The 27,048-nt window shown below is 43.0% G+C and overlaps 1 protein-coding gene across 3 annotated transcripts in view; it reads left to right on the plus strand.

The window, feature by feature from the left end:
* Nucleotides 1-27,048, plus strand: part of MAD1L1 (mitotic arrest deficient 1 like 1) — a 370,492-nt gene that overhangs the window by 131,273 nt on the left and 212,171 nt on the right. For all 3 annotated transcript variants that reach the window (XM_065644520.1, XM_065644519.1, XM_065644521.1), the window contains one exon: nucleotides 22,699-22,839. In XM_065644520.1, coding sequence (XP_065500592.1) covers nucleotides 22,699-22,839 — 141 coding nt within the window. The remainder of the gene's footprint in view (nucleotides 1-22,698; nucleotides 22,840-27,048) is intronic.

The raw sequence follows: 27,048 nt of genomic DNA on the forward strand, positions 1-27,048 counted from the left end.
ACTTCTCTAATGGGTATGTTCTATTAAATACCTACGTTTTGCCTTCCTGTGTCTTTCCCATTCTCCACCTGCTGCAGCCCATGGACTGCCAGTGTGGATCGATGCTGTGGAGAAACGTCAGGAGGACGTTCAGCTGCACTGGGATCTGCTGCAGACGTGAGGAGATGGGGGATTTTCAAACCTGACAATGTAACATAAACAGCAAACTTTTGTGCGTGTGTTTATAGGTGTCCGTTCTTACCACCTTCCAGAGGTCTAAGCTCATACAAAAGCTGCGACTTCAGTTGTGTCTACTAGAGCTTTAATTTTTTTTAAAGCGAAGTTTAATTTTTCAGGGGTCTATTGACATTTTTCTATAACACCTCTGAGAGGTTTTACTCGAATTAAAAAGCAAAAACGTGCAAAAAATGAGTAAGGAAAAATTAGAAACCCAAGCAAGACCACTTTAGCCAAAAAGGGGCAATTGTTTAATGGGTTACATGTGCTTGAATATACAAATATTTTTAGTGGTGATGAATAGTTAAGGTTGAACACTTTTCCATAGACAATGCAATTTACTAAGGGGGAAAAAAAAAAGAATTTCAGTTTTTCAGGTATTCCATGCGTATTTTGCTACTTTCTGCAATAGTGCTTTTCTGTGACCTGTCAATAGATGGATGTCCATGAGATATTTAGTTGCAATGCAACAATTGCTTTGCCCCTGGGAGGAGAACAGAAGTCTCTTTTGAGAACTAAAACTCTCCAGTGCCATTATATGTCTGATTGTGGGTCACAGGCGCTTCCTTCTGCATCCTTTCCTGCAGACTTTCTGATTCTTGGTGGTATGTGTGGATATTGGGAGCAGAAGGTGATTTTACAGGTACAGATGAAGAGTTTCAGATAATGAGGAAAAAAATTGTCAGTATATTGGCTTTTTTTAAATGAAAATTTTATATTGGTTTGATTTCTGGAACTTAGGTAGAGCAAATGAGACAGCACAGCAAGACCCATAATACTGAAATTCGATTTTCTCTTTTAATTTTTGGGTGTTCCTCAAGATAGGAAGCAAAGGAGCAACCTAGAGCAGAAACAACATGAATAGTTCAGAAGCAGCATTATTTTCTATACGCTACCATCTATTGATGACCTATGCACAGGAAAGGATGATTTTCCGAAGTGAAAGGATTGATTTCCTAATGAGACGTGCTAAGAAAGCTGTGAAATACAAGGTAAATCCTGATGCTTGAGAGATCTCTCCAGCCTTTTTTTCTTCCCTCACGAAAACTTCTGTGTAGTGGTTGAACGCGATTGCTGACGATAGTATTGTGGGGGAAGAAGTGATGCACGGCACTTAGTCTTATATACATATATAAATGTATTATATATAAAAAGTATAAAAAATAAGCAAATGGAAGCAGTAAAAAGGTCCGGTTCAATAAGACAGTGTTTTCTGTGCGTTAGCTTTCGGAATGGCTGCGATGATAGAAACGAGATGTCATAAGTTCTGTCCTTGCATCCGTGAACATTGCAAAGAAAGCTCAGACGCTCACAGCGCCTTTCCCATTAATGTGTTTTCCTGTCTTCAGTGCAAATGACCCCTCAGTACGTGAGAGCTCTTAATACGTTTTGAAACTCTCTCTCTCGTAATTAACTTCTGATGGAATAAAACACGAGGCCTTGGGGTTATAGACTCAAAGAGACTATTCAACAGGTTTTAAAAATGATACGTAGACGTCTTTCTGCCATTTATGTAATTAAGCTTAATTATTTGGAATTAATTATAAGGTCTTGAGCAAAGATATGAAACAAGCCCTATGTTGTCCTTCAGCAATAGCGGCTTTTGAAAGCCCCCTTCAGCCAAGCCCAGTGTCCCTCTTTCGTGCGTATCCTGCAGCGTCACCCGTGCAAACCGATGAGATGTTGCTGCCGTGTGTTTTTCACCAGAGCAGCTCCCGTCCCATCATCAGGGACAGACCGATGATGCTGAAGCCCCTTGCTCAGTCAACACGCCGCCTGTTAGCATCAGACCAACCTTTCCAGCTCCGTGAAGTTCAAACAAAATCTGTCTGCTCTTCCCACCCTCTCCACCACCTCCAGCCTTCCCGCGTCAGCGATGCGAAGGGCAGAGCTTGCGGTGACAACCAAGTTCATCTGCGGCATGTCTGAGAGGCATGGGTTTTGACTGTTAATTAATAATTCCAGTCCTGCGCAACGACTAGTCTGACGGCAAGTCAGTCTGTGCAGAAAACTCTTGGTAGATTTTGAAGCAAGCATGCAGAAATATCCTATTTTCAGCTGTGCGTATTTTTTTCCCAGAATTACTTCACCATGGCACTGCTCTAAATATGTCTTGTGAGATAAGCTTTAAATCCTACTTGGGCAAAGTTTATTGAAAATTAACGTTTGCATGGGGAGTTATAAGAAAGAATAGGACCTTCATTAGCTTAAAATCATCCAAAGTACAAAGTAATGTTGATTTGCTCTCCACTGGTCCAGACCAGGAAAACTCTTACCGCCTGCGAAATTGTGAAGCCCAGAAATAGTCGGCATCAATAACATCCAATAAGCCACTTTACGAACCGCTCCTCTATCCGCAGGCGTCCAAGAAAACAAGCCGCTACTGACAGGCTGAACAGCCTGAGACTCACTGACTGGAGATGTTGGGTGCTGCACCTCTTCAGATCTAATGTTGTGTCATGTTGCTTAAATCAGGGACAGGTCTGAATGGGGATTCATGGGTTTTTGTCAAGTGGCTTTTTTGCGTGTGGGGGTTTTTTGTTTGTGTTTGGTGTGGTTTGGGTTTTTTTGTTTCTTTGTTTTGTTTTGCCCTAAATTTCGCTTACATTCCCATACCCTGCTCTCTGACTTGAGTTCAGTAATACTTTGAGCTGGAGCCTACCGGCATCGCTGAGGGTGTCAAGCAGAGCCCAGGCTGCACTTTTGCTTTATGAGGATGTGTGTCCAGAGCAGAGCTGGGTCGCTCAGCGGCTGGTGGTGTGCAGGACACCCCTGAGGTCCTCCTGAACGTCACAGCGTTGTTCTGCTCCTCAGAGGGGAAAATCGTGCCGTGGCGTAGTTCATTAGCTGTAAGGCCCTGGATTAACTGCTTTGGTAGGTCATGATGTTTGGAAGAGAAGCGTCAATGCAGGTGTTCTAGTTTGGTATGGTTTTACTTTATGGAAGTTCACACTTGGACCACAGTGACCCATGGGGTAGGTAATGCTGGTTTAGCCCAACTGAGGACGTATCTGAGTGACAGCGACTGATCTGCAGCCTGGGCACAAGTTAGTGGTAGGTGGATTGACGGTAACGATGCTGGAATACAAGTGGGATGAGAAAGATCCATTGTACAGTCTCTAGGGAGAACATCTATTTTCACACAAATCTAGGACAGATGGGGAACACATCCCTTCCCATATTCCTTTTTTGTTCGGGCTGCATATTGCTTCCCTGTACCTTGCAGCATTTAATCTGTTGTGATTCCTTTGAATGTCTGCTTCTCCATCATATTCACCTTCCCTTGGGCTGCAAGTCACCAGCATGTGTGTCTTTGTGTTAATTTGTCCCAGTTCACAGGCACAGCATCATTAGTGAAATAACGCTGCGGCTGTAATTACTGTGGGATTTGCGCGCAGCAGTGTGCCGCTGCGTTGCAGCGTACCTACTCTTTAATCTACATGGGCCATCTGCTTTATTTCTTAACTAAAAGTTGTTTTGTTTCTGCTTTGGAAGAGTGAATCTGTTGCTCCTAATCTTCTCTGTGTAGAAGAACATTGCAGCTAGGATAAATTAAATCTGTTTGATAGATCGTGCTCATTTTTGTAAGATTTCTTCCAGGTCATGCCCCGTAGTTCCACTGTGCACAAGCTTTTGCTCTTCTCTGTGGCCGCAGGGACATTCAGGTCAGAATTTTGGTAGGAACTCTCCGTAATCTGGAGAACTCTTGACCACAAAGTCTGACAAGTTCAAACCTGTTACACAGTCCTGCTGTTGGTTCTGTAGTGGTGATATCCCAATACCATTGAAAGAAGTTGCTGGGAGGTTATCCCATGACAACTCCACAAGTAATAATGTTTAAATCCCCATTCCAGTAAACATTTTAAGTTGTGTGACAAAGCACTTCGACTTCTGTCTAAATAAGAGGCCTCTCCTATCTTTTACTACTGTTTGCCCAATCAAAAAATAGTGAATGTTGGAGTGATCAGGTCAAAGAGCCGAGTTTCATTCAGTCTTCTGGGAGGGCCGTCTGCTCCCCTTTTGCTTTTCTCTTCCCGGGACATCTCCAGGATTACGTGGATCAGCTCTTGTTGTGAGCTGGTTCCCTAAGCTTGGCTAGTCCTCAGGAGATGGTTTAAATGGGCTGGAGCGTTGACATTGCTGTTAGAGGAAGCTTTCTTTTTATTTCCCAGGAAAACTCATCCATTAGGTGATGATTTTGAGAGGTATTCTTTGATGTGGTCAAACTGGACTATTTTGGATGCTTTAGAGGCATTAAAATAAGGCTGAAAAATAAGAGCAGTGGGGATCTGGCAGCATGTGTCACTTTTCTGGTCTTTTGAAAGAATTTATAGCCTAGTTTTACTGTAAAGTGGATTTTGTTGTTGTCATCTCATACGCCTTTTAAAAATGTTCCTGTTGTCAATAAATAAGATGAGGGCTACAGTGATCCATGCCTCAAAGAATAGAAAATGAGAAAAATACACTTTCTTAGATCTGTTGACAATATATTTTTCTTGTTAACGGGAACATTATTTCTACATGAGGCTGTCCTTACAGCGAGAAGTCGTTGCATTCAGTTCTGAGATAATGAAATAGCAGCAGCAAATCAGGCAGTTTGCATCTTGGTACGGTTAAAAAAATGAAAAAAAAAAAAGCCAAAACATTCTCATAAGACTTTTGGAGTAGAGCAATCATTTAGAAAATGAAAAGATCTTTTGTCTAGGAGGCTCTTCTGTTTCGTTCTTTAATCTAAGCAGCTGTCTTTCTCCTTCCTCGTGGGAAATTGTGGTGGGTAAATAACATGGAAATTCATTTGATGATGGAGACATTAGAGGTTGGCATGGACAATTAATTTGTTATTAGACAGAATTAATTTTATTTGATCCTTACATGGTTCTGTTGCTGCATATAAATTCAGCAGCTTGATGGGTTCGCCTGCTCTGTTCAGTCTGCTGAAGGACGGTGTTTTTACGGCTGTGAGATCAGGAGTGTTTTCTTTCCTCGCCCGCGCGAAGTGCAGATTACAGGGAAGTATTTGGCTTTGTGCTGCTCAAGGTCATTTCTGGGTTTGTCACCTAAAACTTGTGTTTTTCTGCTTGACAAGCAGTGTGTTTTGCGGCACAGCTAAGCCTGTCCAACAAGGGGCTGGTCCCCCTTCCCTTCTCCCTTTCCCAAACTGAATGCTCCGGTCTTTTTCTTTGCTCAGAACTGGTTTGAAAATGAAGTTTCTGAAGCTAAATCAGGAGAAAGGTAACTCAAGAAGAAAGCGAGAAGCCTTTTGCTTGTGAATGGTTTCTTTGTACGAGTTCCTTTGCTTGTACAAGGGACAGGACAAAGTGTCAGTGGCTCCAGGTAGAACTGTTGAGTTTCACCTCCAGAGGGGTGATCTCCTTGCAGTGTCACAAAGCAGCACCTTCATCTTTCCTCTTCTATTCCTACATCTCAAAGCCATATTTTGGTTGATTCTGGTGTGTGCTGATCATTTGTTCTGCAAAAATAGTTGGAAAGGAATTAGACCTCCCTCCATCTTCCATGACTTCAGCATGTCAAGAATTTGGAGGATGTGTAACAGGAGCCCTTTGGGAATGTTCATGCTCGTTATCATCTTTCTTTTTTTTTACTTTCTTGTAAAGGCACCTCAGAAGTGGCTGCACAATGGTGGTCAATCCTTTCCTCAACAGAGCTGGTGTGTACTTGATAAACACTATTTTTTTTTTTTTTTTTTTAAATAAGAGTGACCTAATCACTGGGAAGATCCCCAGACAGACACTTGAAAGAAATCTGTGCTTTAGCCCAGTTCTTCTGAGCTGCTGAATGACCACAACCACTTGATCTTACTGGGCATCAATTTCTCCTTCTAGAAAATGGAGATGGTGATGCTGAGCTTCCATAATATTGGCTTGTTTAAGATTGACTGCTAAAAAGTGCAGCATAAAAACCTAAAGGTAGTCCTACATTTCTATACTGCTAAGTGGAAGAGTACCATGAACAAATTGCTTATAACAGTGTCCTCATAACACATCTGCCTTTGCATATATTATACTGTATTTTTCCTCCTGCTTCTCTCCTGTCTTAATTGTCTCTGTTCCAGTTTTCCCCAGACTGGAGCGTCTCTTGCTTGTGCTACATTGGTGAAATAAAGATAAAAGTTTTTGAAAATGAGACCAAGGACAAAAGCAGGGAGCATGTTCAACTCGGAACTGTAAAGTAATATGTGGCTGTGTTGAAAAGGGGTACCAAATTCAATTATTCTTGTTAACCTGTGAGATCAGACGAGGAATCAATTATAATGTGCAGATATCTTTCTTTGGGAGCTGCATGGTGAAAACTTGAATTGCATTTACTTTTCAAAATTGACGTGCGAGGAGGCAGCATTGTTTCAGTGGGTATGAACAAAGAAGAGACTAATGTCATCTGTAAGTGGCAGGGAAATATGAAACTTGCACGTCTTGGCAGTAATCTTTTCCATTCAGAAAGCAAATTGGAGAAATGCGGTTTAACTACTCCCACAATAAGTGAAAAAGCAGGAGAAACTAGGGGATAAAGTCACACCTCTCAAAGAAACTGAACGCTAGATTTGGCATATGTTGTTGGAGGTGATCTAGCGGTAATTAAGTTGGTTCGAACATAGCAGGTAAGACTGTAGATGAGAAGAATGGGGGGAAAAACAAAGATGTCCTCAATATCCATTAGCATGCTGGACTGTTAGCGAGCTTAGCAGGAGAGTGGCGCAATGTGAGCACTGGTGATGAGTAACCGGCTGCCCCTTGGGTGAGCTCCGGGTCCGCACGCAGCGAGTGCTTAATGGTTTGTCCAACCACCCGGCACAGACAGGCTGTCACTTCTTGGTCAGCACCCTCACAGCTCTTTAAAACGTTCTGCTCGCAGACACAGTGGAGACCATGTGAATTTTCTGTGTGCCCGTCCCCGGTGCCGCGGGTGCTGCCGGCAATTGCCGGCAAACGTCACCCGTGTGCCCGAGTTTGTGCAAATGTTACAGAAAGACTTTCCTCTTTTGCTGTGGGTGCCGTGCTTCTCGGGCCGTAAAACAACACGAGGCTTATAAATAACACCGGGTTATTTATAACGCGCTCCCGTGGTGTTTCAAATAGCAGCCGTATCAATCACGTACCGTTCATTTGAACATAAGAATTTAAAACCATTTCAGAGGCCGCCTGTTACTTCATGTGGCTAGTGAAAAAGAAATTGCTGTTTGGTGCATGGGAGGAGTGGCTTTGCTTTTCTCTTTGCTGTTTGTATTGGTGGGTTAAATTGTCTAATAACTTCAATTCTAAGCTTTCGAGGTATTTTTATTGTAAAAAAGTATTCTTTAAGTATGAATTATATATGTTTGAAGTGCACAAATGTTGAATTTAGAGAAGAATGATAGCGTTCAACTCAATTCAGTGGCTGATATTAAAGAGGCAATTACATATGATTTGTGAAATAAAGAGAGCAACCTCTGCAGAGTGTGATACCTGCAGGGTTTAACAGCACACTCTCTGATCTGAGCTAATAGGAATGATACTTAATATTAGAGTTGGCCTTGTCAGAAAACCCATTATTGTGCCAGTGTGCGAACGGTGCGTGTGATGCAGAGAGCGAGCAGCTGTTTGCCTGTTGGTACCACAGGAGGAGGCAGGAGAAGCTCTCTCTGAAAAGTTCATTTGTTACACTGCTGGTTTTTTGTTTATAGCATTGAACTGTTGACAAAGAAGAATATGTTTGAATAGGTCTGTTCTTTAGAACCGCACAAACTTCAGCCGGAGATGAACTCCTTTACTTGCTTCTCTTTCTCTGAAGTTTTTAAAATTTTGTGTACATTTTTTTTTTCTTTTGAGTTGAAAACTTCAGAGCTCCCTACTTTTCAAGCCATTTATTCTTTTCCTGTCTTCCTTCCTCATACACGTTGGTCTGATAGAACTTTTTTCCCCTTCCTTTTCCACACATCGGAAACCCAAATACAATTACAGTTTCCATTCTGTGTCCCATGGAGAAACAGGATTTTACACCATCTGTGCCCCAGCCTTGATGAGAAGGGGCTTTCAATTAGTACAATGCTTGTTTTAAATTCAAAGCTTCTAAGGGTCGGTGTTAAAATCAGATATATGCGGTAAGCTGTGGGATGCACAAGTTCAGAATATCCATAAAATTTGGGGCCTGAGCCAGTATTAGAGCACAGACATTTCTTCTCTGCTTTGATTTTTAGTGTGGCTCTTTGAGTCTCCTGCATTTTACTTCATGGTGGCTGGTCCTGAGTTTTCAATTACAAAGTGATTTCTTGTCCTTAATCCCCATCTCATTCATTCCTGGCTTTCCTTCCAGTCAGCTCCGGGTAACTCTGTGAAATACTGCGGTGGTTCCTCTCAGTTTCTGGAGACGAATGGATGTTTATTAACCATCTAGTGAAATGGTAAAAAATAAGAGGGAAGAGTGAAGAATGACACTAGCGAAAACTGCAGAGAAGCGTATCTTCAAACATGTAGAAGACTGCTCTAGGGGAAAAAGTAATAAATTTTTGCCTGGTATTGTGCTTATAGGCTTAGGAGATCATTTCTAGCAGATATCTTCTGTTTTGTTTGCTCTTCCAAGATGCTGCCCCAGCGGCTCAGGGTAGAGACAGGACTGATGGGCTGTGCTTTGCCCAAAGCTCCTGCGTGTCCTGCTGCCTTGGACCAAGGGGGAACCCCAAATGTCAGAGCCTGGGACCAGCCTGGTCTCGGGAAGGGAGCCTGACAGGGGTGGCATCGACGTTTCTCTGGAGCTCTCTGTGTGTGGTCAGTGAGATACGTGCCCTTGTGCGACTCCCCGTATTTAGATCGCTAGAAGATACATCTGCATTTCACAGGTACATCAACTGCTTGTACCTTCCGCATCATGTTTCAGAAGTGCTGCTAGAGGAAATTATGTGATGACCTAATACAGAGCGTGCTCAGAAATTGAAGGCTTCTAAAGATACAGCGATAGTATTTTCTTCACATATACACATTTTATTATGTATATCTGGAGGCAGTCTGATTTGCTCGTATTCAACTAAGAGCTTTTCCCCCAGTTTGCTTCTTGACTTAAGTGAGTATTAATCATAAACTGTTTCATTAGTAACTAATTTGATTCAGAGAAAAAGTCGAAAAGATTTGACGTATGCTGTAAAATTTGAACTACTTCTTCCATGGGCTCGAGGCAGGTGTTTTGCACAAGAACTCTTTTGCATGGCCTTGATTGTTGATTTTGTTTGTGTGTGTGTTTAGCATCCTTGATGCGCACAAGAAGACAGAGGCAGAAACTTACCACTCGCTGCTTTTTGAGGGTTTCTGTTCTTATCCCCAGTAAGCCGAAGAGTTCTAGGGAATGAGTAATCCTGGGTAGCAGCTTTGAGATGGCACTGACAAAGACAAAACAGTAGTCATGATTGCTTTTAATGTGGTAGAGTTCATGTATGTTGTTACTGGAGGTGAAATAATAGGGACAAGTCTGAAAAATCATACTTGCAAGTGAAATAGGAACACCTTTTTGGAAAAAGTTGAGGACAGGGATTGTGAAGTGGTAATAAATGATTTGTTCTTGTTATCTTTTGTCTTCCCTTCATCTCTAAAACAACCTTTTTTGTGCTTGTGGTACCAAGTAATTTTATGTTGATTGTGGAAGCTCTTTTGAACAGCCTAAGGTGGATGCGAAGGATGCTCTTAAAGTAATTTAAAATGACTCTTGAGAGAAGGGAACCAGGCAAATTGCAGGATCGCAGCCCTGGACTTGAGGAGAGTAGAGTTTGATCTGTTTATGAACCTGGTTGGAAGAATCCCATGGAATACGCTCCTGGAGATATGGGGGATCCTGGAGAGGTTGGGGTAGGTCATCTCCAGAGCATCTTCCAAACCTCAACTGCTGTGCAAGTCTGAGTCTGTCTATTGCTGATGATGGACTGTATTGAAAATGGCATCACCTGATATAGCATTTAGTAGTAAGATAAAGCTGTATTTGAGAAAGATTGTACTGTCAGGAGAGTGCTGGCCAGGTTTATTGTGAGCACTTAGAGAGGAAGGCATTTTATTAAATAATATAGTGGTATTTCACAAGTGGAAGCAGAAGAACCAAATATAGCAAGAAATATGTGACTTCATTTTAAACTATTTTAGTTTAGAATAATAAAAATAGCTCTGATAGTATTTCCTGACACATCACCATGGACTATTTTCCAGAGGTGGGTCAAATTTATGCTGAAATCCTGCTGTGCAAATGGGGCTGCTCTCACGTTTTTGTCTTCTTCAGGACTTGACTGCACACTAAAAATTCTGCAGTTCTGCCTATGGTGGATTGAGCGTCCTTTGGATTGTCTTTCTGGTAGGTGGAATGTAGGAAAGGCTAAATTTCAATTTGAATGTCTCCAGGTTATCCAGAAAGTTCTGCGTCGTGGCTGTTGTGCGGTATGGAATAGGAGTTCATCACCCCCTGTCTGCTGTTTCACAGCCCTGTTATGTGGCAGGGACAGAATTCTTCCCTGTTTTACTGATTCTTCCCTTTCGACAATAATTTCTGCAATTATACCATATTCTACTCACTTTGAAGTTCTGCCCAGAAGTAGAAAAGCCAATAGTCTGTTTTGTTCTATAATACGTGGCAATTCATTAGTATGAAAGCAAACCAGTGGTTTTAGTTTGCAACGAAGTAGATTTTTTTGATACTGTGGTTCTGCTCTTTATTGCTATGTGATTTTGTTGAAAAGTAAAATGTAAATAAATAGGAGTGTGGAAAATTTTGTAGTCAAATATTAACGTTATTGCTTTAAGTTTTTGTTTTGAATGTTTTTGTTTATACGTTTAATCATTGTTCTCTTTCACATGTATATGATGACTATATTTCCTAAATGTTTTTCTTCTGGTAAACTGATTTTTCCACTTGTTTTTAATGAAGCATGACTTCACTGCTTCACGTTTTGTCTAATGGTTTGGGTATAACATTCTTGATGTCAGTGCAGTTTTGAGGAAAGATTTTGTTGACTTAATATTGCAGAAGCAGTGGAGGGAGAACAAAGAATGGAACGTCAGTTTGTTTGCGTGAATTAACCAGCACTCTGGTGACACTGTGAAAGGAAGGTGTTTGCTGAGTGGCAGCTAATATTAATATTAGGTCTGCTAAATGGTAGGTTATTTTAAGGTAATAGTTTCAGGAAGTTTTAGGAAGGCTCTGCAGAGGGATGTGGACAGGCTGGGTTGGTGGGCTGAAGCCAATTTTCTGAGGTTCAACAAGGCCAAGTGCTGGGTCCTGCACTTGGGTCACAACAACCCCATGAACACTATAGGCTTGGGGAGGAGCAGCTGGAAAGTGTCTGGGGGAAAAGGACCTGGGGGTGTTGGTGAACAGCAGCTGAACATGAGCCAGCGTGTGCCCAAGTGGCTAAAAAGGCCAACAGCATCCTGGCTTGTATCAGGAATAGTGTGGCCAGCAGGCCCAGGACAGTGACCGTCCCCTTGTACTGGGCACTGGGGAGGCCAAACCTCGAGTTTTGGGCCCCTCATGCCAAGAAAGGCCTTGAGGTGCTGGAGCGAGTGCAGAGAAGGGAACGGAGCTGCTGAGGGGCTGGAGCACAAGTGTGATGGGAGCGGCTGAGGGACCCGGGGGTTCAGCTGGAGAACAGGAGCTGAGGGGAGACCTTCTGATCTCTGACCTGCCTGAAAGGAGCTTGGAGCCAGGGGGGGTCGGGCTCTGCTCCCCAGGAACAAGCACCAGGACCAGAGGAAACGGCCTCAAGTTGCGCCAGGGGAGGTTGAGGTTGGATATTGGGAAAAAATTCTTCCCGGAAAGGGCTGTGGGGCATTGGAACAGGCTGCCCAGGGCAGTGGTGGAGACACCATCCCTGGAGGGGTTTAAAAGGTGTTTAGACGAGGTTCTTAGAGACACGGTTTAGTGGTGGGCTTGACAGCGTTGGGTTAACCATTGGACTCAATGATCTTAAAGGTCTTTTCCAACCAAAATGATTCTATGATTCTGTGATTTTACTGTTTCTCTTCATTATACCTCACCAACCCACTTCAGCTGAGGATGCTGCAGAATGAGAGCAGCAGTCAGAAACGGGTGATGAGAGTGTGAGAGACTAGGAAAGCAGCTCTGCTGGAAAACTGTGAAGATTGGACTTGTTTACCTTAAAAAGTAGTTGAATAAAAGGTGACAAGTTGAAAGCGCAAAGTCTAATGAATGAATGGTTTAGAGAGGTTGTTTGGGAGCTATTTTTTCCCCTGTCTGTGCAATGCAAGAACAAAGGTGTTCAATGAAGCTGAAAGGTGGCAAATTAAAAACTGATAAAAGAAAATACATTTTCAAGCAATGAAAAAAGCAATGGGATTTATTTCCATCAGAAAAGTAGCGAGGTCAGGAATTTATCAGGGTTCAGAAAGAGACTAGGTATTTATATGATCAATAAAAATATCTGGAGGAGTTATCAATGAGAGCTTTGTTTTCAGAAGCATATATTAAATGTAACTTTTTTGGAGTTGGGAAGCCCAAGGTGAAGGTGGGACTGGAATGGTGGTAAAGCACCATAATCTTGTACCTGCCTGATGTGGCCCTTGTACCTGGGTCTTAAGCATCCAGTTTTGTTCTTGACTGTATCTGGCTCTCAAGAGGAATGGAGACCCCGGGGGTTAATGGAAAAACACCATTTGTGGTCTCTTCTGCCGACCAGCACCAACATTTATATGTGATTCTATTTGGGATGCGAGTGCCAGCATGTGACAAACCTCTGCTCAAGGAGCTGCGATCTGGAACGCTGAGGTGGCACATTTTCATTTTTAAATGCAGAAGACTCTTTCAGAAGTGCGGCTCACAAGGTTAAAGATTCGCCGAGCTCTGTGGTGTTTACTTGCTGTCTGAGAGCAAACCCTGAAGACAGCTCCTGATTAAGCTAATGAGATGTGTTGTGTGGGTGTTGTCTGAACTGTGCTCTGGATTGAGAGGATAAACTGACCTTAAAAAAAAAAAAATAAAGTCGAGGAGCTGTTGCATGGTGCGGTTTGTGTTTTTAACCTTTTCAGTTGGCTTATATACTTGAAGCGTTCAAATGATTGTTCATTCACATTTTCAAAGGGTACCAGTTTAAACATGTAACCCACACCGTGTGGGTAATGTGAAGCGTGTGTTCTGTAATGTGAAATTAGTATTCTGACCACATTCAAGTAAATCTTGGTTCAAAGTAATGGTTTATTACTGCCTTGCCCTAGATAAATTTTGGGGTGTGATTAAATAAGCTGTCTCTTAAGCTAGCGTAGTCTTACTGTTGGGAGCAACACTTGGGTGGGAAATGACCCTTTATATGGTTGTTATTATTATTTCAAGAATAATACATTTATGTATTCTTTTGCCTTATAGGTGGCTTATGGAGTATGGAGGTTGCACACTGTGCCTCCTGTACTTAACAAAATGCTTTATGGATTTTGGTCAACAACTTGAGCATCGGTGCTGAGTACGCGCTGGAAGTGGTACTGGATGTGTGGGCTGTTTGGGGGTTTTTACTCTCTTTATTCTGCATCAGGGTGGATAGATGAATCCTATGGGCTTCTGGGCAGTTCCCTAGTTGTGGGACAGTAGTTGAAGGAAGTTTCCAACAGTCGTTGTAGATAAGTGAAAACGTTTTAACCCCAATGTATGGGCAGAAAGGCCTTTTGTATACGTGCATTCAACCTTATGGCTTGCGCATTTGGTCAGATCCGATGTGACGATTTGCAGTGGAGGTACATGTGTTAAGGTGCACGTTACTTGCACCCATTGCAGCAGATTTGCAGATGGGCTTTTTGGTCTTCTCTGCGCTGCGTCCGCTCTGCCCACAAGAATCCTTTATATGCTGGAGGTAGTAGAGGGAATGATTTATGAATTAAGTCAAATATAGGAAATTATTAATATTTTCTAATAAAGCAGACACATGATGTATATTCTGAGACATTAGCTAAAAGCCCTTTTTCTTTGCCTTTTTCAAAAAGCAGCAGCTGCCACGTATCTGGAGTTGCTGACACATTGTAAGGGGGCCAAGAAATTATTTTTCAAGTTCAGTGGAATGTGCTGTGTTGAGCTGATCGGCGGAACTCAGGTCTCTGATTTTTCTGTCCTCTTAAAATCCGATGCGAGAGATTTGCCCTCCTGCTTCAGTTCGGTTTTAGCCTGGATACCCAGGAGCGGAGCCTGGACAGTGGTGCCGTTCCCTCCTCCTTTATTTTTGCAGAGATAACTGCACCGGCTTAGAGCACAGTTCAGTTTACTTTTCTCCCAAGTTAATGATATTTAAGCCGTTAAAACTGCAGGAGACTGGCTGTTAAGAGATTTAGAGGCCAATATCTGGGTTACTTAGTAGGCAGGAGGAAAAAGAAATCTGAGGGTAAGGAATGAATATAGGGCTGAATTTTTATGTGCTGTAGGCACTGGCAGAATAAAAGAATCTGATGCACTCTTACAAAAACTTTCTTTTCAGGACTGAATAAAGCGCTTTTTTTTTTTTTTGAATAGGTGAATAAAATATTAGTTTTCTATTGCTAGTAGGTGAGGATGAATACATTCCTTGTCAGTTATGTGCCTTCCCTCTGCTCGTGATGGTAACCTAGTGGCTAGGTTGAAGTAGGTATGGTATTTTTTGTTTGTTTTTTTTTTTAAGAAACTACTGTTTTTCAAGTGTGAACTGTGCACATGGTGTCAGATACTGGTGGCAGACAGAGAATGGCCCTGTGCGAATAAAGCAGCTTCACACTTGGGCAAGATCGTCACCGCTTGAGCAGCAGGGCCACGAGAAATGGTAGAAAGAGGAGGGTTTTTTTGAATGAAGAGATGAGAAATACACCAAGCTAGAAAACCAGGCTTGTGCTAGAGACAGGCAGCGGAGAGCGTTCCAGGAGAAAGGAGCTAAATGAAGAAAAATCATAAGATTATTTCATGGCAGCAGGAGGTTAGGAAACATAACTAAACATGTTAAACTCACTGTGAGGCAAGAGGACCCCAGGGGTATTTTAGTCACATAATATTTAGTTTGCTGCAGTGTCAGTTGTGTGATTGCTTGTCAGCTGGCATATGTATGTGCTACAAGCAAAATGAGGCTTTTAGAGACCGTGCACAATTTTCCTGAAGATAGTGAGCAGGGGATTTATCAGGGACAGATTAAAAGAGTTACAGTGGATTTATTTGCTCTGGTCCATTGCCAGGATGTAAGGCAAGCTGAGCCTTCTGCGGAGAAGTGTGGGAGGTGAGGGACAAGAGCTCGAGAGAAAGAACCATAAATCTGGAGAAAACTTACGGAATATAAGAGCCTGTAAGACACACAGGTATTTGTAAGCGTACATTTAAAGCTGCCCGCTGAGTGTTTGCCAAAAGAGCAGTCAGATGGCAGAGTCTGTCTAAAATTTAGGAAGTGATGGTTGGGAAGCAAAGAATGTCTCTGAATGCCTTATTCTGGCACCTGAAATGAATCTCGAATCGTCTTTCTTGGGCTCTTGGCCTGGTTGTGTCCTCTTCTCACCGCAGTTTCTCCTGGTGGCTTTCTCCAGACTGCCGACCTTGGGTGGGAAGTTGGTGTTCAACCTTCACGAGAGGGCACCTTTCCCAGCAAGAAAATGGCTCCATTATGAGAGTATCAGAAGAAGTAATAGAACCATCAGATGTAGAGAGATGATGCTTAATTCCTGGTTTGCTGTGTGCTTGTGATAACAGAGCACATCAGTATTTCTAACCTCTCTCCCCCCTATTCAGGTTAGATGTGGATGCAGGTACTCAGGCTTATAAAGAATAAATACTTTACTTTTGTTGGAGACACCTCGGTTGTAGGGTGCAATACGTCTGAACGGCTTCTTTGTGGGTCGAATCTATCTTTAGACTCCTGCGGCAGCCTTATATTGGCTTGAGGGGCAAAAATACAAGCAGGAGGTCGATATGTAAAAAGTCACATTTGAGGGGTAAGAATATTTTGAAAAACTGTCCTGTAACATTCTTGTCAGTGCAAGGGTAGTGAAATCTACTGGATGTTTTTATTTTTATGGAGTTAACTTTTTTTTTTTTGGTAAATGCTGTTTTAATTGAGGTCTTCAGTAGAAAGTCAATGGTGTGTATATACATGTGTGTCTGCAGTCAGTTCTAATTTGCAAAGTAATGTGAAAATAGGTCAGCCACAGACAGAAATGTCGGGAAGTGGCTGTAGCCGAGAAGGAGACAATTTGGAGCTTTGGAAATAGAAAATTTTGGTTTAAAGATGATAAGTACAAAAATTAAGGTTGGTAGGAGAAGGGAACCATTTGCCTTCTCATGAAGGTAGATGCTGCTGTAGAGAAGGAAGAACTGAGAAGTTTCTGCTAATTTAATTTTTGCTGGTTTTGTTTGGCATAGAACTCTTCAGGTTTGTTGTTGTTGTGGAGTGGGTTTTTTAAAATTTGTTGTTGTTATTGTTGGCTGTTTGGGGCTTTTTGTTGTTTTGTTTCTTTTTTTTTTTTTTTTGTTCTGGAAGGCTTGATTAGCTCCTGTTACCAGTGGCTCAAGAGGGTCAGGAGCTGAGGGATTGTTGCTCCCTTAGATGTGTTCCCATAAAGCAAAGTCTGACCAAATGTGCCTTTAGCCACAGCTCTGCCTTCAGGCCCCTTCTTCTCGGGTCTTGCTGTCGCTTTGTTTCGACTTTTTTTCCCCCTGTTTTTCCATAAGGCAGTGGGATGTGAACACAGTCTTTGAAGGGAGAAGCCTAATTACAAAGTGAGGCTTAACAGCGCATCAGTTCCTGAGCTCCAGCCACCGGACTGGGGCAGAACCCGTACATTATCAGCAGCCCCGTGCACGTTCCCCGGCTGATGCTTTTCCGTGCTGGGCAGCTGCCCGTATCCCGACGAGCTGAAGCGGGACGGACGTGTTTGATGCGAACGGGGAGTTTTGAGGAGGACTCGACGCCAAGCGATGCTGCAGCCCGCGACTGGTACCTGGTACCTGCGGTGCTGCACGGCGCTCAGGGCTCCGTGCTGTGCCGCCATGGATTTCAGCACCTCAGCACAAATTCAGTTCTCTAAATTACAGAGATGTTGTTGAATTGTAATCGTCCTCTTTGATAAACACATCATTGGAGTTGAGATTTATCACGTTTATTGTTTGCCTTTATTCAGTGGAGAAGTTACCTGTCAAAGAATGAAATTAGGGTGGTTTGATATTATTCATATTAAGGCTCTGTTGATTGTTTCTTGTCCCTAATTCTTCTCTAGCTGCTTGCAATTTGATTGCTAATGTTTTCTTCAAGTATTTTATGAGATACCGAAATGTTGAAGTAATTTATAATTGCCAGATTCTGTATCTCCTCATCCATTCCTCTGTCTTATTTTTAGGGCCTGTCTTGCCATGTGTCAGCTCATCAAAGATATTTGCTCGTGGAGCAGAGATTACCGTGACTAATTTTTAAAGTATCTTAAGGATACATTTTGTCAATAGGTCCTGATATATTTATATATTTTATATGTTTAGATATGTCCTGATATATCTAATAAATTCCAGTATTCTTTCAGGTATTTCTGACTATATTTTGGCTTATGTTCCCACACCTCACGCTGCTAATTTTACTAATTTAAAACATCTGGTCAAGCCTCAGTTACTATCTCCCTTTTTCTATGTATATATTTGTATAGCTTAAAGCAAGACAACACATAGACATCTTTCTCTTTTATTTGTGTTTTCACAATGAATAGTTAGCTAAATTATACCTGATTGCAAATAGCATCTGTTTGATGTTGAAGCTCCATATCTTCCTTCAATCTTGAAATTTGCTCTTATTACAACTAATTTGAAATTAGGAGTCTGGAGAGGAAGAGGAGGGGGAAATCTTGCCACTGATTTCCTGTAATGAAGCAGTCTATTAACATTCTCCAAAAATTATCATTAATTAAACAAAAAGCACATCTAATGCTAGGAACAGGAATATTTCTGTACCATCAAAAAAGCTCCAAGTGGGAAATATTATTACGATTCTCCTTTACAAAGTCTGTCTGCTCTGCCAGGCTCTAACCCAGGCAGAAGTGAGAAAACAAGCGAGCTGTGCGTTTGGGTGGTGAATTAATAGTTGAAGTTCACTGGTGTGGAAATAAAGCAGATTTTACTGTGACTAGAATCTGTCATTAAAAAGCCATTATCGGAACTGGCCGGCACAATTCCTGCTCCTTCATTGCTAATGACAAAACAATCTGTTCTTTAAAAAACAACCACCCTATATTTTCTTTCAGAGAATGGTGCAGGAGAGTTACCAGAACAGAAGCCGGGTGAAGAGAGGCAGTTGAAAGATTTATTGATCAATAAACCAGACAATTACAGCTTGTTTATAAAAGGAAAAAAACCCCCTTGAACCTTGGGCCTGCGAGCAACACTGAGACTCTAATAATAACAACTCCGGCATCCAGCTTGAAACGATAAAAGTCAATAGGAAGATATAGGATTTCAATAAAATTATGACACTAGATAAACTTTACCCCAGGAACAAATTTTCCCTGGGTTTGCGAGTGACTTCAGTTAGATTTGTAACTTTAATTTCTTTCTTATTGATTTTGCTTTTCTTCAACTAATTAGAAAGCCTGTGGTGAATTGTGTGCATGTATGTTTGAGGAGAGGCTAACGAGCATCAACAGGAATAGGGCCTGAGTTTATATGTATGTATAGAAGGTCAGATGACTTTTAAAATTTTTTTTGGCTGTAGCTCACTCTTCAGTTGCTTCCAATACCCGGCTGGGAATCACTCTCATCTCCTCGGTCCGGGTAGATTTGAAGCTGCCCTTGGAGTCAAACAGTAGCACACGGCGGTTGTTGGTAGGGAGGAAGATGATGATGGTGCTTGTGCAAACAGTTCTCCGGTCTTTCCCTAAAATAAGCCCCAAATGTCCTGGAGGAGCCCACTTACATTACTGCTGTTTCTGAAGCCCTCTGGGAGCCCTCAGGTGTGTGAATGCCAGGCTCAAAACCCCTTTCCCTTAGCTCTGAGTGCTCACCAGCCAGGTCGAATTTTGGCTTTTCATAGAGAGAACAGAGGAGCTGGTGGGACGAGTGGAGAGAAGTTTTATCTTAGGGCTGGCATTTTGCTGAGGTGCCATCCTGTACTTTCCCATAGCAGATTTTCATGGGATTAGCTCTAATTTGTGGTTAAGGTTATTAAACATTTTTTCTTTTTAGTTACTTAGACACGTGGTGTGAACTGTGGGGTTGTCCTGTTGGACTCGATGATCCTTGTGGGTCCCTTCCAACTCAGGACATTCTATGATTCTATGATTCTATGATTTATGGAATAGTAGGAGGCATGTTTGTTTGGTGAATTGGCTGTTGCTGGCAAAAGAAAGGGAAACTGTTCAACCTTTCAATAAATCTTTATCTTTCCTCTTTTTCAAACTTACATCTCCTCAAGCACAGCTGCAAGATGCAGCACCAGAGTTTGCTGTGGGGCATTAATTTCCTAGGTTTATAATGAACATGAAAACATATAATTTTGCTTTTTGGGCATGTTTAGAGTAAGCTGCATTTCTGTTCTGATGTTGATTTGAAACTGGTCAAGGTAAAGAGCACCTGGAATTGTGCCAGTGTGAGGTCTGTGGTGAGCGATGCCCTGTGCTGGGTAAATTTGGAAATTCTCAGAGGAACTACTTTTTAGTGATTCTGATGGATACTCTCCTGGTAGAAAGCAGGAAAGCAGACGCGTTGGGAAAAAGGTTAGAAAGGACATCTGAAAGTCCCTGAGGAGGTTTTTGATGGGGCTTGGGGAATATCCTGTCGTGTGGGATGAGGAGATATTGCAGCAATTACTAAATTAGGATTACATTGTAGAGAATCTTTTTAGACAGAGGACTTCTCAACAAGAAATTCTGTTTCCTGCCAAACTAACAAGATCTTTAGGAGGGAGGGAAAAGCTTTCAGTAAGTGCTCTTGACGGGGAGAAATTTAAAAAATTGAACTGGGGACCACTCGTTGGAAGCTGAGAATTGATTTCATTACAGTATTAATATTTAGAAATCATTAAAGAGGAGAACTAAACTCCAGGATCAAGTGTTTAATTGTACCGCCCTTTATTTCAGCTTTTCAGCACCTTTTTTTTTCCAATACGGCTCGTGCTGTTTACTGTGTGTGTTATTTTTTGAGAAGTTTACTCTTCTGTTCTGAGAAAGGCTTTGAAGGGCAAGGTCTGTTGATTTTAGGGAAAAACAGCCCATAGGGCTGTCCTGCTCCCATGCAGTTTTCCCATCCTAACATGAAAGCAGAAGTTTGTCCTCCTTGCAGCTGAACAGCTCAGGAAACCGCGAGGATCTTGCTGGGGATGACTCAAACGACCTAATATTCAGCAGTTAATTGGAAGGCAAATGTAAAGGGAATTGCCAGGGGTCCTGTTTGCTGTTGAAAAAATGCTAAGGATTTTGGGACTGTCCTGCTGTAACGGAGAGAACATTGCAGCATTAAATTATCACATTGAAAGATGCTCAGTACAAAATCAGGATAGCGGAGCAGTACAGAAGAAGAGAGAGGATGCTGTAATTGCAGATCTAATTGCAACAACGTGCAAGAATCAACCCCAAACCTTTGTTAAACACTGTCATTACATTCTCTTGTGTGCTCTAGTCAATGATTCTGCAATAAATGGGGAATGAAAGTCATCTCGTGAGCGAAAGCGGTTTGTCTTCTGGAGAGTGCACTGGACAGACTGGGTGATGTGTGTGTGTGTGGGAGGAGGAGGACGGAGCCATCCTGTACTGCTGCATTTCTGCCGAACAAGTTCTTTACAAGGCAGTTCTGCTGTGGCTGGGTTTGGGTCTTCTTCTTCAGTGTTTTCTTTCGTATGTCTGTCAGATTAATACTTCTTTCCACACTATGACAACACTGTTCTTTCCTTGGAAAAATATTTCTCTTCAGCCAGGCTTGAGCAAGGACCTAGTGATAATTTCTAGTACTATTTATGTTGAAACCTGTTTTCCTTTAGTATTATTAACTCAGTTCTCACAGCCTCAGGCTGTCCTTTGATCTTGGGGTCCTGTTACCCGCTGACCAACCCAACCATCTCTGCTGACCTTTCCATCCGCGACATGCTCTGAACTCACTGGACCTCTGGCAGTGCCCCCAGTCTTCTGTTCACACCTTGAATCTGAATGTTCCTGCCCCACTTGCCACCCACGTTCAGTCTTTGACCTTTAGATTTCGAAGGAAGAGAGAACCTTTGTATACAGGCTTGCTCAGCGTCACCGTCACTATCTGAAATACAGCCTATTTCATTTGGGAGTGGGGGACAAGGACCTTTTTTCCTACGCTGGCAATTCCTGACTTCCCAAGAGAGCAGGATCCCAGCAAAGCATTTCAGCGTGGCCAAGCTGGGTCTGTGAAGTGCTCCAGGTTCAGTGTATGGGCCTGGTCTGGATGTGAACTGCACAGCTATAAAGCTGAGTGATCTAATCACATTTGGGATGTTTGTGATGGAAGAATTAACACGAGGGAACTGGTCTGTCCGGAGCTCTTGTGCGTTTCTGTAACAGGGCGAGGTATTAACAGCAAACTTCAGCAGCACTGTCAGATTTCCTTGGAGGTTTTGCTCTTTGGGGCCTGCACCTCTTTGTTCTGTAGCCTCACAAGCATCAAGGTGCTTCCGTGCAGTCAAAAGATAAAGCACTTTATCAGCTGGCTAATCCCTCTATGCATATTGCACTGTAAACGGTAATCTCCTTAAAACACACCTGACTTTTTGAAGTTTTCAGCCTTTTTTTCCCCATTCTTCTTCTCCGTCAGCCGGGAGCGCATTAGGAAATACTTCAACCAGGGGCCCACGCAAAGTTTTACCTTCAGCTTTTGACCCAAGCTTTATACTTGGGAGTGTGAATGTCCTCAGGGAAGGGACAGGGACCCTTTTTTTTGTCTGTTTTTGCAAATGCTTGGTTATAATTGCTAGCGAAGAACAAAGTGAGCCGAACACATTGTCTGTGAGATATTACCCTCAGAAAAATATTTATTATACACACTGAGTGTTGCAGTGTTTAACAGGTGATAAGTCACACACCATTTAGAGGATATTTGCTCTCAGCCACTTTGTTTGTTGTCAAACCTGTTTCATTTCTGTTGCCACAATTCTGTTCGTTCATTGCTGGAACTCTTTGGCAGGAAAAATGTCAAGTACTACACTAAATATTTTGCTGAAGAAACCCATTCAGCCATGTTGAATTAGAGTAATGTCTCCAAAAAGGAGGCAGGCTCTGTTTTCAGTTGCCATCTGCTTGTTAGAGTGTATGCATGTTGTTTTCCTGCAAGGGATATGTGGTTTTACATACACAAGACAGTCTAATTTTTTGGTTTTCAGAGCAGCAGTATTTATTTTATTAGAACTGTGAGTTCATCTGTGGCTTGATGCCAATATGAAGACTATGAGTGCATATCCATCAGGGTTTCTTTGCCGTGTAAAAGAACAACGGGCAAAAATGTAGAATATTGTTCTGGGAACTGTCTCCTTGGACCGAGGTCAGGGGCTTTTTCCCTAAAAGTGGTTTCTGTTCTTCCTGACAGGAGCGCGATGGGATGCGAGCGATTCTGGAGTCGTACGACAGCGAGCTGACCCCTGCGGAGCACTCGCCCCAGCTGAGCCGGCGTATGCGCGAGGCCGAGGAGATGGTGCAGAAGCTGCACGCTCATAACACCGAGCTGGAGGTAATAAAAAGCATCCTGCTCTAATAACGGGGTCGAAGTAGTTGAGACCTTTAAGATTTGAATTACCTGGTGGTGTGAAGATTTGCAAAATTCAGACTTTGAAATTCCAGGATCAATAAGACGCACAAGTTGTTATTCTGCACCTAAAGCCGGCAGAAGCCAAGAATAACCATCTTTGGGTGTGATGAGTCTGCTTTGTGTTAGGCATAGCTGTGCTGTGTGGCTGGAGCGACAACTGGTCCCTGCAGGTGACAGGGTTGTGTAAAGGGGAAATAAAGGGGTAATGAGATGTAGCAGGTGTGGTGTCTTCTCTGTGATCTAGTCTAAGTGATTCACTACATCACATGTGTAGCAAGCCCCTTCTGTACACAGTGTGTGTGTGTTCGTAAGAGCTTTACTTAAGGGTTGAACAAGTAAAGTATGTGTCTGCCGTTAATTCATCCCTTCTTGGCATTGGGCCTGAAACCCCCAGAATACCAGTAACTCTGTTAAGTGCTTTTTACTAGATTTTCTCTAAGAAAAAGCATTCTTTCCAAAGACAGAAGTATTTCTTGAAGGAATTCTTATACTGGTTTTAGTTCTCTTTTTTGAAAATTTGTAATCTGAAATGTGACTGTAATGAGGCAAATGTTAACATGCATTTGCCAAATAGTTTCTGTCTTCTCTGTTGTACTTTGTTACAGTGGAATGGGCTTTATGGTCACGAATTGAAATATTTGGAATATGTCTGGGATTTTAAAGCCTGGCAGTTTCATTACATGGGCTTTACAACAGTCATAAGTATGTGAGTTTTCCTTTCTTCACGCCTAGCTCCACCATCATATAGATTTATAGATGCCGTTATTCAAATGGACTAAAACTTGTCGGAATTGATGCTCCTCAGATTTGTGTTCAAGCCATAGAGTGGAGTGTCCCGCTGTACACAAACCTCTTTGTTGCTTCTGGTGTCTTTAGAAATGCTCTTGTGTTGTGTTGGTAGATGTGGACTTAGGCAATACTGGCTCCAGCGACCCAAAGGCAGAGCAAGCAGAGCAGCGTACTGTGGTATACATCAGTGTCATGGTACAGATCCACTTCATCTCTGTTTCTCAGAAAAGAAATTCTGTGAAGTTTTGGACAAGTTGATAGAGAAGTTAGCTGGTAAAATAAGATGAAATGGAAATTTGCCTGAATTTGTCCGTCTCAGATTGTTTCTCTATGTTGTCTTTTGATCACCGTATTGCTTACCACCAGAGAGCAGGATTAGACAACGCTGACATAAAGAGGTAGATGTTTTATCTTGTTTTCTTAGTTGTTTCTAACAGTGGCTCTGGGTTGTTAGAGGGACATTTTCCAAGTTTTCACTGAATAGGTTAAATGTCCACAGTGTCTTTGGGCCATACTTTTTATTCTTCAGGTGAAAGCATGTAAGAGTGTGGGAACCAATTGCTACACCTCTCTAATTATTTACAGGGAACACATTTTAAGTTTGTTTTTATGGATATGGATTAAGGGCTACATGGAAAATTTCAGAAAGGAGCTGTGTTCTCTGGAGGTTTGTTTTGTGTGATGTCAACCTTTAAGCCTTTCAAAGACTTTGCTAGAAGCAGGATTCAAAGACCCGATATTCCCCTTGTAAAGTAAAATTTTACACTTCACTTGATTGTGTTTACCTTTCTGACTGCAGCGTTGACTGCTGAATCCCATCTATTTTGAAATTTTGGGGGAAAGGTTTTTTTGTTCTAGTAAAAATCTGAAAACTGGCAGGGGAAATTGAGGTGCAGGCAGGACTCCTGGTGCCTCATCATCGGGAGCAGCAGCTGTAATCAACTGCCTGTAGATCAAAGAACGGTTCGATAACAGCTATTAATAACTTCTAACACCATGCTCTGCACCCTCCCAGCTCTGCTGAGCCCCTGTACAAATTTTAGAAATGTTGACACCTGCATGACTCATCTCATAAACAGAGGAGATGGCAGGAATGAGGCACCCTGGAGCTTCGGTTGGTTTTGAGATGCGGGAGAAACAGTCTCTGGTGGGGAGGGTTGGGAAGGGAAAGAAAAAGGGAAATTCCACATGTTGAAGTCAGTTTGGGGTGTCCCTGTGGTGTGGGGGGCTGGGAGGGCAGCACACAACCGGCTTGGAGAATAGCAGAAAAGGATGAGAAGAGCCCGTCTGTGAGCGTCGTGCACGTGGCAGCAGAGCAACAACGCGCACGGCTGGTCTGATGAGATCCAGGTGATGGCTGGGGAGGCCACAAAGAAAGAGAACGGTGGATCTGAGCTGAAAAGGCCAGGCTGACACTATTAATTTTGCGAGGCTAAGTCGATTAAAGAGTGGAAAACAATTAAGATGGCTAGTTAAGAGAGGATATACCACTGCAGGTTACCACAGCTGTACCCACAGAGGAACGATCCTGGCAGCTCCTGGGAACGCTGCGTGGGTGTTACAGGTTGTCCCTGTGCGCCGCGTCACCTCTGGGGAGGCTGCAGGTGTCGCTGTGGTCCAGGAGCATCTTGAGCTTAAAAAAGCCCTTGTAGCCTCCAAGGCAAAGGCATCCTCTCCTCTTGCACTACATTTTGTAGCTTCTAGCTTTCAGCTTTGTTCATAAACCTTAAAATTCACACCATGCACCATGTCTCTCCTCCCTGACTTCTTTTATCACCCTTTTTTCTTTACTTTTTTTTTTTTGCTGCCGAGTACTTAATTTACCAAAATCTCTGTCTGTGCTCCCTAGCAGTGAGTCCTTTGATACTTTTCTTTCTTGTTTCTTCTGACTGCACTGTTACCAGCAGCCCCACCTCTGAGCAAACCATAGAGGGGGGAAAGAGTGAGGTTCTTAACAGGGATGTTTCTTTACTCTAAAAACGGAGCTTTTCCTGTCCATTCCAGCAGCAGCTCCGTGTGAGGCAGGAAGCTCTCTGGTGAAGATGGAGCGATAGCGATAACGCAGTAGGAAAGAGGAGGAAGCTGCGTGGGTCTAGGAAGATTTTGGGCTGAGGCAAGAGCTTTTAACTCATTAGGGAGATGAGGTCTCTGATAAGTCCTTTGGTTGATGTGTAAATGGAGGTGGGAAGCCATTTAAAAAGAACACAAGGAATGAGAGAGGAGTGTTTAAGCCCTGGAGGGTTGTGTGTGAGTAGTTTCCTAATATGTGCTGGGAGGATGGAATTAGGTGATACACTGAGTTGTACATAGAATCATAGAATTATTTCAGTTGGAAGAGACCCTCAGGATCATCGAGTCCAACCATAACCCAACTCTAGCACTAAACCATGTCCCTAAGAACCTCGTCTAAACACCTTTTAAACCCCTCCAGGGATGGTGTCTCCACCACTGCCCTGGGCAGCCTGTTCCAATGCCCGACAGCCCTTTCCGGGAAGATTTTCTTCCTAATACCCAATCTAAACCTCCCCTGGCACAACTTGAGGCCGTTTCCTCTCATCCTGTCACTTGCTGCTTGGGAGCAGAGCCCGACCCCCTCCATGCTCCAAGCTCCTTTCAGGCAGTTGCAGACAGCGATCAGGTCTCCCCTCAGCTCCTGTTCTCCGGGCTGAATGTCCTTCTTATGATGAGGGGCCCAAAACTGAACACAGGATTCAATGTGGGGCCTCACCAGTGCCGAGCACAGTGGCACAATCACTTCTGCCTCCTTCCCAGCCCTCGCTGGCCAGGAGAGCTGCTGGGACCGCGGCTGCATCTGTGTCACAGACATCGCCTGGATCACAGGCACCTTTCCAAAAACTGGAATACAGAAGGATGCTTTCGTCCTGGCTCGCTTCAGACACGCAGTGTTGCTGCATAAGAACTAGTCCTCTCAGAGCCCCGTGGAGCAGAGGGCTAGAAGACAAAGAGAGGCTGATGGGGAACTTTTTAAATCCCCTTCATTGGTGACTGATGAGAAAAGCTGGATCTCTAATGCATGGACATGCAAACATGTGGTCTGCTCTGGAAAATGATTGCTTTATCCTCGCAGAGCTGCCTGTCCCCACCGGCCGCCCTCCTCCGACACGCCGGTCTGGCTGGAGAGGTTCAGAAAAGCACTTCATGGAGTGTTGAATGTAAAGCAGGGAGGAGATGGAAAGAAAAATGCCGTCTGAAATGGTGGCTGGAAATGGAAGCCGGCTGTGTCAGCCTATTTCATGTGGTTAATGAAGTGTCACTCACCATCTTTTTAAAAGTGTGTTTTGGAACTGAAGAGGGAATGAGTTTGTCCCTGGCCAGCCTGCT

Source organism: Caloenas nicobarica, chromosome 14 (genome assembly GCF_036013445.1).
Source record: "Caloenas nicobarica isolate bCalNic1 chromosome 14, bCalNic1.hap1, whole genome shotgun sequence".
NCBI classification, from domain to species: Eukaryota; Metazoa; Chordata; class Aves; order Columbiformes; family Columbidae; genus Caloenas; species Caloenas nicobarica.